This window comes from Cloeon dipterum, chromosome 1 (genome assembly GCF_949628265.1).
Source record: "Cloeon dipterum chromosome 1, ieCloDipt1.1, whole genome shotgun sequence".
Classification (NCBI taxonomy): Eukaryota; Metazoa; Arthropoda; class Insecta; order Ephemeroptera; family Baetidae; genus Cloeon; species Cloeon dipterum.
The window spans coordinates 24187968-24199551 of record NC_088786.1 but is presented as its reverse complement, the minus strand read 5'-3'; the positions used below and the strand labels follow the sequence as shown (position 1 = coordinate 24199551).

General features: G+C 44.4%; 1 protein-coding gene across 6 annotated transcripts in view; it reads right to left on the bottom strand.

Annotated features, from left to right (window-relative positions):
• Positions 1-11584, bottom strand: part of tutl (turtle) — a 35573-nt gene that overhangs the window by 4165 nt on the left and 19824 nt on the right. For 2 of the 6 annotated variants that reach the window (XM_065476484.1, XM_065476485.1), the window contains 13 exons: positions 11122-11285; positions 10226-10362; positions 6435-6666; positions 5575-5850; positions 4204-4491; positions 3900-4090; positions 3048-3266; positions 2713-2984; positions 2410-2582; positions 1952-2032; positions 1530-1715; positions 1241-1468; positions 1092-1179 (listed from right to left, as the gene is read on the bottom strand). In XM_065476484.1, the coding sequence (XP_065332556.1) occupies positions 1092-1179; positions 1241-1468; positions 1530-1715; positions 1952-2032; positions 2410-2582; positions 2713-2984; positions 3048-3266; positions 3900-4090; positions 4204-4491; positions 5575-5850; positions 6435-6666; positions 10226-10362; positions 11122-11233 (2483 nt within the window). In that variant the 5' untranslated portion in view covers positions 11234-11285. Of the gene's footprint in view, positions 1-1091; positions 1180-1240; positions 1469-1529; positions 1716-1951; positions 2033-2189; positions 2259-2409; positions 2583-2712; positions 2985-3047; positions 3267-3899; positions 4091-4203; positions 4492-5574; positions 5851-6434; positions 6667-10225; positions 10363-11121; positions 11286-11584 lie in introns of all 6 variants that reach the window. The other 4 variants (XM_065476487.1, XM_065476486.1, XM_065476488.1 and 1 more) reach the window with 4 other exon arrangements.

Here is an 11584-nt window from a genome sequence, read left to right as displayed (position 1 = left end):
GCGCAAGAGGAGAACGTTACGGCAATTTTTCAACCAAATTAGAACATAAATAACAGAAAGTTGTGACAAGAACACTTAAGCTGCATGCAAATTCACAGTTAGAGAGAATGAAAGAGGTGTACCAAGCGCAGAGTGGAGACACGGCGTGTCGCGCAAAGAGCCCACCTCAGCAGTTACCCCCGAACTCTTCACCTTTTTTCCTCCTTGCAGCAGAGAGAAAGAAATGCATACATAATAGATGGTTGCAAATGGTAGTGTGTGTGAAAAAGATAGAGATAGAGAGAATATTACGAGAGTTAGCCAAGAAAGCTGTATGATCACAATTGTGTATGTGTTTTAAACTGTGTTCTCGTGTGTAGGTGGGTGATTAAGCACGATGAGTTTCGAGCGATGGTCTTTTTAGCTGCCAGTGCTGAACGCTAAACCACGTAGTACGTGTTTCTCTAAACACGGTGTGACCCATCTAGAGATTGTTTCGACAATTTGCGGTTAAGAATACACAAAAACGATTTAAAAGCAGATAGTAGGATGTAGTTGTTAAGGTAGCCAGGGTGCACTATTGAAATGGCGTTCAACTGAGAAATCATAATTATTGCGCTCGGCCCATCTGTCTCCTGCGGTAGCCAGGGAGATGAAAGAGGTGCCGGTTTGTGATAGTGCAGCACTGCATTTTCTGAGCTATTTTACCCGCTGTGGCTGACGGTCCGAGCAGGCTCTGCGAGGACACAAGGAGCGAACTGCGGCTGTGCGCTCGCCCCACCCTGGGACTGGTTGAGCAGGTGGAGGACCATCGGCTCAGCTCACCCACCGGCGGCAGGTCTCGGTATGTCAATGAATCTACCCTGACAACCCCGCTCATCGCGCCGCAAGCGCTTGATCAGTTTCAGTGTAACATGTTGAGATCAAACAAGCCACAGAGTGTGTAAAGCACATCCGGTTGGTTTGAATTTCAATTCTGTTGGCTTGCTTTGTGTCGCTTGATAGTTATGTAAATTATGTATAATGGGTTATTAACAGGTTATCTGAGGAAGTGATATGTTAATCAACCTTCACCATTGGCTAACGCAGGCCCAGCAAAATTAGCAACTTACTTTTTTAAAGGCACTTGGCCAGCTGCTTGACCTCCATTCATTTGGTCTGTGGTTCTGCACGCCACCATGTTGTATGCAGCAGAAAGGGCTGTGGAATGGTAAAACGATTTTAATGTAAGCCACTAACGCTGGTAACGTCACGCTCGTACCTTTCTCTTGTTTCCTGCGTTTGCGTTTATTGCAGATTTTGACGGCGCAGACCGACAGAATGATGGCCACAATGAAGAATAGAATTCCACCCACTACGCCTGCAGTAATGGCCTTATGCTTGACTCGTGCAGGGACAGGGAATTTGACTTCATCACTACTTTCATAGTTTTTGAGCGAGTGTGCATAAACACGTATGTAGTAGGTACGGCCTCCCACCAAGTTTTTTACTGCAAATGCAGAGACTCGAATTAGTGAACATAACTCTGTGATTTTGACACTGCAACCTACCTAAGTATGATGTTTCTTCAGCTCTTATCTGCCCTTTGTTCAAGATCTTCCACTGAGCATCCGTTTTATACCTAATTGTATAATACTGGACCAAGTGTGAGCGCTCAGCTGGTGCTTGCCAGTTGATTAAAAATCCATTGCTAATCTCGTTGACAGTCACGTTCCTCGGTGGTCCTGGCTTTGGACCTAAAGGCGAAGCAATTAATTTAAAAACTAACGAAATTGCATACTGAAAAGGGTTGAAGAACGTGGCCGACATTTTAATTATAGTAAAAAAGTCTTACCACGTCGTTCCTCTAAAGTATGCGTTTTTAAACATGAGAATGATCATTGTGTCACATGGGCAGCAATCCGCTCGGCAAATAATGGAAATGATATATAACACAAACTACTGATACGATACTACTAAAATGACTGCGTACCTTTCGGTCTCATCACAGGAGGTATCAAAATTCCTCCATCAGAATCAGTCGGAAAAACAATATTACTATAGTCATAAATGTCTGCAAAAACAGAAAATATAAAAAAGGTTTAAATTATAAGCCATAAAACGATAAAATGAGAAGTTAAAATAATGATAGAGGTGCAGAACAGTAAAATGAAGAAAAAGTGAGGATCGCGTGCCCATGTGCACCCGTACGGGTCCACTGTTGGGCTTACCCTCGTCAGGAGATGGAGTTTTTGGTTCAGGAGCTTGAGGGTTAACTTTACCAGTTCCGATCTTCACACCTGAGAAGTGCGCGAAATGTTATTTATGTGCTAAAAGAGTGTTCAAGTGGGTTATTTCCTCAGCACAATTTTGAGAAGTTAATTGCTAATTAATGAGCATGTGTGTGTGTGTAATTTATCAATAATATATATTTATGCGCGGACAACTCACCTTTGGTCTGTACAGCAATAATTTGGCTAAACATGCCGTCACCAAGCGAGTTTTTACCAACCACCTGGAACTGGTAGTCTGTGGATGGTGTCAGGCGTTGGATTGTGATTTCAGTGCTCCCTGGCGGTGTGACAGGGATGGTCGACCAGTCGCTTGCCCCGGTCTCCCGGTACCTGAAGCGCAGAACAAGTAACGTTATGAAATTAGAAGCGAGCGCAAAAAATGAGGGAAAAATTCGGTTGGCGGCACGAACAGCGTTTTGTTTGCTGTAGGCTGGGTGCGGGGGAGGCAGTGTACAATTACCAGATTGTGTAGTCTTGTTTGAAATCTGGTCCGCCACTGTAGCCGGGCAGCCAAGTGAGATGGACCGAGAATTCGCTGGCGTTGGCCGTCAAGTTGTATGGCGCGTGGGGTTGGGTTCCCTCGACCACAAGCTGCGTCGTCGAAACAATGGTAGCCACCTCATTACTCGCGACACACTGGTAGAAGCCGAAGTCGGTGCGTCTCAAATTCTCGATTGTAAGGTTTCCGCCGTTCATTTTGATTCTATTGCGCTGCAAGTTCTGGCCGTCGCGCTGCAAAACAACGGTCGCCTTTCAGTCGGCCGTCCCGACGAGCAGAAGAGTAGACTGACTCACCCTAGACCACTGGATCACCGGCTTTTGAGTACCCTCGGCTTCTTGCGCCTCGCACACCATCTCGACGCTCTCACCCAATTTGCGTTGGTAGAGCGATTCTGGCTCCAGAGTAAACACGGGCGGCTTTCGCACAAGCACTTCCATGGGTCCCGACGAGCCTTGAGTGCCTTGAGCATTGTAGGGGGTGCAAGTGTATCTCCCTTGGTGGTTCTCATTCACCTAAGACAGCGAGAGCGAGCGCGTCGCATTAGCGCGTTTTGTAATTATTTCTGCGCGTGAGGGATGGCCGCCTTATTAAACGCGCGGGCCCGGAAATTTGGGGAGCGAGAGCAAGCAAGCGCTTTCAGCGACATGCAAAGTAAGCAAGCAAGATGAACTGGCGAATATGTATTTCATATCGTATTAACAAAGTGTGTTTTCCGACATCAAAAGGGTCGTCCGTTTTGGGACATGCTGAAAAATTATAATGTCGTAAGATGGAGATGAATGCGTCTTAACGACTGCTTATGGCCATTCTTGAATGGCAGCTTAACACGATTAAATAACCAAGAATCCCTTTAAAAGGGAGAGCGCGCGGTACCGCGTTCCCCCTGGTAAAAAGAAGGCGTTGTAAAGCGCCGGAGTTATTCGAAAATTATGCTACAAGCCCTGGCCGACTCACAACACAAAGAGCACTAAATAAGCCACGAAATTGTTTAATTATAAAATGGAAATCAGCTCAATGCGAAGATGCTACTACGTTTCCGTCGGCGGCTCATTTGAAATTCAAATATTTAAGTGGACGCCGCCGTTTGAAAAATGACCCGAGCGAAATGCGAAATTACACAAATAAAAAGTTGATACAAAACTCACCCTCGTGAAGAGAAGCGAACCATTATTCATGATGACAATGTCCTTGGTTTGATATGGCTCCAGAAGTCGTTTGTCTTTGGTCCACGTGACGTACTGCAAGGGCGGATTCGCCTTGATGTAGCAGTGCACCACCCCCGCTAGCCGGAACGGCAAGTATTGAATGATGGGCGTGAACGTGACTTTCGCAGGGTCTGCAAAAATTCAATTGACCACTTTCAGCCGGCCCGCCTCACGCACACAAAAGCGGCCGAGAGCAAAAAGCCGACAAACCGAGCTACCAGAGTAGCGGAAAGAGCAAACTTACACTCGACGTTGAGGTGCGCCGAGGCGGCCTGCGGTTCACCGATGCCGTTGGTGACTTCGCAGGTGTACTGGCCGGAGTCGTCAGCGCTGACCGGGTTGACGATGAGCGAGCCATCCCTGCGGACGGTGACCCTGGTTTCTAGGGAACTCACCTCCTTGACAGGGGTGCCCTCGCGGTACCACTTCACGGTGACATTGCCGGGCAGGGCTTTGGCCTCGCACGAGAACTGGGCCTTCTCGCCCTCGAGTTTGGTCTGGTTGGTGGGTGGAACCATGATGATGGCGCCCCCTGCAGTCAAACAGCCACATTGAGTACCGAGATTGAGGCAGGAGCAGTTAGGGGATGCAAAATTAAATACCAGACAGACTCCACCTTTCAACTCATAAAACTAAAACGTGGCATGCGAGAGTTGAGGTACTAACAAGAGCGCAGAGATAAGTTGAAAGGGTAGCAAAAAGCGGCTGCTTTGCTTGAAGAAGGGGGTGTGAAAGAGAGTTCGGAACTTCGGAGATTGGGATCGAGTGTTTTGTCATCAGCAACACTGTCAAGTACGTGGTAAGTAATTTACACAGTGAACTGGCTTTTTAGTCTTTGGTTTAAAAGCCTCTCCTGGATATCGGTACGAAAGTAAGCAGCGATTTGTTTACAAACAAAATCGAGTACGTAAGAGGGTTTAGAGAGTTGATGTATGTATATAATATATCAAAAGTACACAAGCTCAAATGATAAAGGAAAAAATAGGAGTATAGCAGAGAAGCCAAATAAAACTGAGAAAACCAAGGTGAAAAATGTGCAAATTCAAACAGTAGTATAAATAGTTTGTTGTTCCATGTAGGACGGTTCCAAAATAAAGGCAATTTTGGAACTCCCATGCCCTCAATGGGAGCGCAGTCGAGGGGTTTCTCAAGATAGAAAACCTCTCACACAGCAACTACTGAGAATCAATTAGTTGTAACATGCCAGTCACCAGGAGGAGTATTTGTTTTTAGTCAATTGCTTTTTAGTCACTCGGGATTGGAGCAGTTTATGATGAGTATGGTTAGAGTGGGCAAGGCAGTTGTGCGCCAGTCGCCAATTTTGGGCATTGGCTGCTCTGAAGCGTTTTAATAAGATATAGTATGTATTTCGAGTCAGGTCACCCAAATGATGATAATAATAATTAATAATGTAATAAGAAAACATGTCGCAGAAATTAGTCGTGTCAATGTAATATAGGGTACTAACAATACAATATAATAATAATATATGTAGTAGAGATGTTCGTAATATTAATGATAGAAACATATCATAGACAGAGAGATAGATAGATAGAGATAGGAAAAAGTAAATGAAAATGAAAACCAACAAACAGCAAACAAACAATAGACCCACCGGCAATGATCACTCGGGCAGTATGGCTAATCTGACCCTCGCCATTCCGAGCTATACAAGTGTAGTCTCCAATATCCTCGTGTCTGATATTGGAGATACGCAGTTCAGTTCCATCATTAAAGATGCCAGTGGTGGCCGAGGGCTCCACCGGATTCTGATCTTTGTACCACAGAATTTCAGGCGTCGGGGTACCCTCAGCCTGGCAGTTTAGAATTATCGAATCCCCCAGGTTAACATAAATTATATCCTCTGGGGTAATACCAAAACGTGGGGGCGCTGAAACAGGCAGAGAGTAAAAGAGGTCAGCTCAGCGCGCACTATTGGCTTCGACGGTGATGTAATCCGGCAGGTCAAAAAACAATATGGACTCTAGGGGGTAATCAATTTTCCATGCAAATTCGACTTGTTCGGAGGGAAAGTTTGACAATAATTAGTTCCTCCTGCTCCCCGCGCGAGTTCAAAACTTTGCACGATGCACGATATCACCTGAATTCAATCACACTATAAAAACGTCGAGCACGCATAGCTGTCATCGGTTTTTATTTTATTAAAGTAGCCAAATTTGCAGTTTTTTTTAACTGCATAACTTTTGGAACTTTTAATTAACTCGAGCTATTGCAATGTGACTGATTTCAGTAATGATTCGTAATACATGTGATTTTCAGGTACAGTATTTCCCAAAGCGCACAGTGTCTCGTCACAAAACGGTATTCGCAACCTTTCCCGAGACAACATACATGATAGATGTTGAATTAAATCTGGCTGACACAATATGACGCATTTCAGCTGCTAGCGAAAATCCACTACCTTGCGAGTCCATATCACCCTTCGGCCTGCCGTCGCTTTTCCGATCAAATTACCATGGACATCCAGGTGAAACCACGTGCCGTTCTTGTGCGAGTTAGGCGAACGGTTAAGGAACACGACTTTGCACTCATACCAACCCTGGTCCGACTCGCGGATGTTAGTGAGATTGAGCGAGGCGAGCCCATATGGAGAATCCGAGGCCACTCTACTCACGCGGCCCTCGTAGCCCTCACCGCTGTGTGTCGGGTAGCTGTCGTACCATATGTAGATGGGTATCTCCAGTCCCTGAAGCAGATTCAACCAAAGGACAACGTAATAAGCAGCTCTCGAGCTCCGAGCAGGGCGCCACACCACGCGGTGAATTGCCCTCTTGAAAGCCATTCAGGTCTCATTCGCACACCGTCAGCCATCCACCCACACTTTCATCATAACTTTCGCACTTGAATTTTGTGTTCAGGATGGGTAAGATCAGGAGAACGCCTCGTTTTCATCGCAATTTCAAGAACAAAAGTGTACGAAAAGACATTATCGAGTTGATTTAAAAAATTTGCGGGACTTATTGAATTTTGCTTTTAATTCAGAAATGTTGCATCTTGTGTTCCATGTTCATGTGATAATTTGTGTTTTAGCCATGTGTAAATATTTCAAACACACTGAGATAATATAGTAGCAGAGATTGCCGTTGGAAATTCGACAAACACGGTGTGTGACAAATCACATTGTGAAATGAGACATCACGAACGTCAACATTGACATCTATGTACAGAAGTTTCGCTCAGATCACGAGTTATTTTAGTCAAAAATTTGGATGGTGTGTAGTAAAATGTATTTTTAGTTATGCTGAAAATCAGAACGATTATGAGGGACAAAAGAGCGTTCATAAAATTACTCGGACACCTGCGCTCCGTTCAATTCAAAACCATTTTGTCCCTTTATAATGACACTGATCATGCAGAACTGGTCCACTCTTCTATGAAAAAGCGAACGTTTCGCGTGATTTCTACACACACAAAAAGAAGATTTATCTCGGGATCGAAATTTTCTGTTATCAAAGGCCAGGAAGTAAAATAAATCAGCATATATGTATAAGCACACACCCAAAGTTGAACCAACAAAAGATTGATCTATTTCTTTCTTTCTTTTTTTGCTGTTAGCGAGATGAAATGTTCCATAAAGTTGGACACACTCGTCAAACACACTCACACACAGCTCTGCTTCTGAAAGAAAGCACGTCTGCTGTGGACACAAACTAGTGCCAACTAAATATCAACATGCGGATCAATACCAACTCTATTTGCACGGAGGTTCAGCTCGCTAAGCACCACACATAGGTGCACCACAATCAACAATAAACAGTGAGTGTGAACTAAACAGACGTGGTGTATAGTTGAAACAAAAATCTAATAGAAAAGTTGGCCGGCCGAACTGTGGCGCGGGCGAACATAGAGTGCATTCATAACAGGCAACATCCAACACTAAAGGGCATGCGTAATAATATTTGTCAGTGATATAATGAGTTTGCGATTGTAAACCTCTTTCAGCCACAGAGAGAGAGTAATATTTACAGAGAACTCATTTTGATGTTTGCACTATGAAAATTAGCACTCAGTTGCTGTAGTTTTATTAGCTAGTATATTTTGAGAGTGATAATAACGTTAAATCGTTAATTACCTCGAGTTCTGCATATTAAATTATTGTATCCATATAAATGATGCTGATTGGCAGTGCTTACAATGAAATAATGAATGAAGCGCCGTCGTTGTTGTATAATTAGTATATTAGTAATCTAATTCCGCTTTAATTAATTAATTAATTCGCACTAATTGAAACAGACAGTGAGGAGAGGCGAACTCGCCGGTCTTGTCGCAAAACTGGATATTTACAAAATCACAAAAGCGATAGGTGCTGTCAAAACTAATTAATCGGACTGCGGAGAACACACAAAAAATCAGTGTCAGTTGAAACTCTAAATAGAAATGGCTGCGTGCCTCGCAGCTTATATCAGATTAATTAAAAAGTAGTGAGTAAAAATACACAAGTGCAAGATGCTTCGTAAGTATATAATATTGAATGTATATAGATAAAAGCGGCAATGACAAGACGAACAATTGCAGATGCAGCTGAAGTATAATTATGTATATATAAAATTGAACTATCTTGTATGTATATGGCAGAGAGTGGCGGTATTTATGCGTATTAACCTCTGTGTCGGTGTATGGTAGTGGAGGTGGTGGTGTCTGTGTGAGTGTGTGTGTGTGTGTGTACGTATCGCAGAGAGTGGCGTGTGAAATGAGGTGCGTTTGATGGTGTCGTGTCTGATGGAGGGCGGGGGCTCTGTTTGCAATTTCTCTCTCTAAGGACTCGTCCCGCTGGTCTGTAACTGTGGCTGTACGAGGCGGGGGCAAGTCAAGGATTGCTGCCGCCCCCACGGAGACCGAGCCCCCGTCCGCGAACGGGGGCGCGGGCGCCCTGGGGGCTCCTGGCATTATTATCTTTGCACACCAGACAGAAAACGGATGAATGGCTGCCGTCGCGACTGCTGCTGCTGCTTTTTATTTATTTTCACCAGCGCGTATAGAAATACAATGTGTACAAGCCGTAGTTTATCGCGAGAGCGTGACCGTGTATGGAATGTATGCGAGAGCTCCAATTCTACTGTACTGACTGCACCATGCCGGCGGCACTGATACTGCTTCGCGATGAGCATCGCCGTGCAAGCAGAAGCATTACCAGTGCCAGTGAGTCTCCAAAATGCGGTTTGTTGCAATCAAATTCGACTCGATCAAATAATCAGCTTATACTTACTTACAATTAGGTATTCAAACTGAAATTTACACTACGGCCCTGTTGCTGTTTCGCTAGGGTGCCAAACAGGAACGGGCGCGTGCAATAATCCAGATCAATGTATTCAGTGGCGTAGCTTTCGTGGGCAGAGGTGGGTCTTTTTGTTGCAAAATAAAGCAGCAAAACGAAAAGAATTTTTGAACCCTTTAGAATCCCATTGAGGCAATTGAATCTCAAGAAAAGTAAATTCACAGAAAGTTTATAGATTCTAACTGTATAAAAAGGCTTGAAATAAAATTTAAATTTAGGAAGATTCAAAAGTGTCTAGGCATATTAAATATAAAATGTTTAAAGCAAACCCCGATACCACAAAGTGTTAGGTTAGGGGTCACCAAATCGAAAGTTACGCCACTGATGTCAATGTTTACTAGTTCGTAATGCAGCCTGTCGTATGTTGGTGCTGATCAAAGGTATATATTTGCAGCGTGCAGTTCACAACCATATATTATGTAAAGAGTATATACGTTACCAGAGGCAATGACATTTTCAAGTCGAGGGAAAGTAACGAGAGTTCAAAAGCACCTGAGAGAGGAAACGTTCTCCAGTTGGTTCCAACAATTTTGATAGGAGACTCTCTGCGGGCACTTTTGAAACTCTGGGGGATAAGTTAATCATCACGGGCCGGGAATTTCATTCAAAGTTGTGCTACTTCTGCCAACACCGAGGAGATGGTGCAATGAAATTCACTCGGCCGTTGCAAACTTTTTCTATATATGAAAAGCCATAAAAAACTTTTGTGTTTGCTGCTTGTTTGCCCGGCTGCCGCTGCCGGGGGACGGGGGTGAAATTTAAGAGGAGATGTCATTGGCTAATGGTAAGCGTCATTAGTGCAGCGCATTGTCCCTTTCTGTCCCAGTTACAAAAGTAATAGCCACTCAAGACTGATAATAGCTACGGCGCCCGGTCCCACGTATGTACTGAGACCGCTGCGCCCCTCTACTATCGTTTAATATATATAATCAGGGGGGTTGAGATTGGATAAAAGAGTTTGGTGTCCTACCGTGTCGCCTACCTTCTTCTCCCATTGTAACACATACGGGACCGGGTGGTCACCTGGGAATTCGACGTGGCAGTTGAACACCACCGACTCTCCAAGGATTGCAGTGATGTGTACTGCATCTTGGAAACATTTGACGCCTGAAAACAGATTTCAGCTTTGTTTGCATGCCAAGAGAGCAGAGTGGAACACAAAATAGAGAAGCACACGTTCGTCTGATATGCTTTTTCCGTTCTATCTTTTCCCGAACTGGAGGGCGGGCGCAACCGCCGCGACACAGCCAGTTTTTTTCTCTCGCTATACTCGTGTGTGTATGTGTATATATGCACACGTGGTTTACATGTTTGTGTGCATCAATCCCCGAGCCGGGAATGTATACTTGGGCGTCAAATTCGGTTGGCACTTTTGGGAAATTAGCCAATAGCTGCGGTGTGCTCACTTTCCGTCGACGGAGTGTATGTATATATCAATGGTATTTAGTACTATCATAGTATACATTTTCTCGTATCTGAATGAGGGCATGGAAGTCAATAGAAATAAAATTTCCTGATCGATACGCCGCCGACACCGCGGGGCCGTATTCCTTGACACGAGAAGCTCGTTTTTCCATTACAACAATAACGATTATAAAGTAGCCTAATAACCAAATAAAAATACAATAGATGGAGTGCTACATTAGCTGCTACATGCTTGGTAGTAAAAAACGTGAGAATGTAATGTATGTCGCAATAATAATAATAAGCAGACTGTAATAATATAAAACGTTTTTCAAAAACAATACACACATAAGAGAACGGAAAAGTAACGATAAGTAGCGAAATGTTGGTTCATAATATGTATAAGTATAATAAAAAGTATTGATAACGTATGCTTTGAGTAAAAATTGTCGTGTACTTTACCTGGGGTTGCGAAGAATAACAACAAGAATACATTGCAAACTGAGGTGAGCGCAAGTAAGCAGGTCACAGCCTCGCGGATATAGCCGACTAATGGACCCACGCACATGCCCATACCGGGACCACTGTGTCCATAATAGATGCTAGTGCAATGGTGTTGCCATCACCTGGAACAAAGATCGAAGCGGTGAGTCAAAAAAAGAGACGGCTGATCAGGGGTGTCCGGAGGCAGGCGAGGCGCAGGAGCAGCCTGGCGCCGCCGAGAAAGGCCGACTCGCTTGATTTATCGCGTAGGCGCGAGGGCAATTGTTGCGTTTGCCGACGCACACCCTGAATCGAAATTAGGCAAGCTGCGAGTGCGAGGCGCGCAACTAGTTCGGCATTTTACTGCTGCGGCTGATGCTGTTCGCACGCACATCCCGTCGCGCGAAAGTCGTTAAACAAACAGTGTTGTAAAGAAACTGTC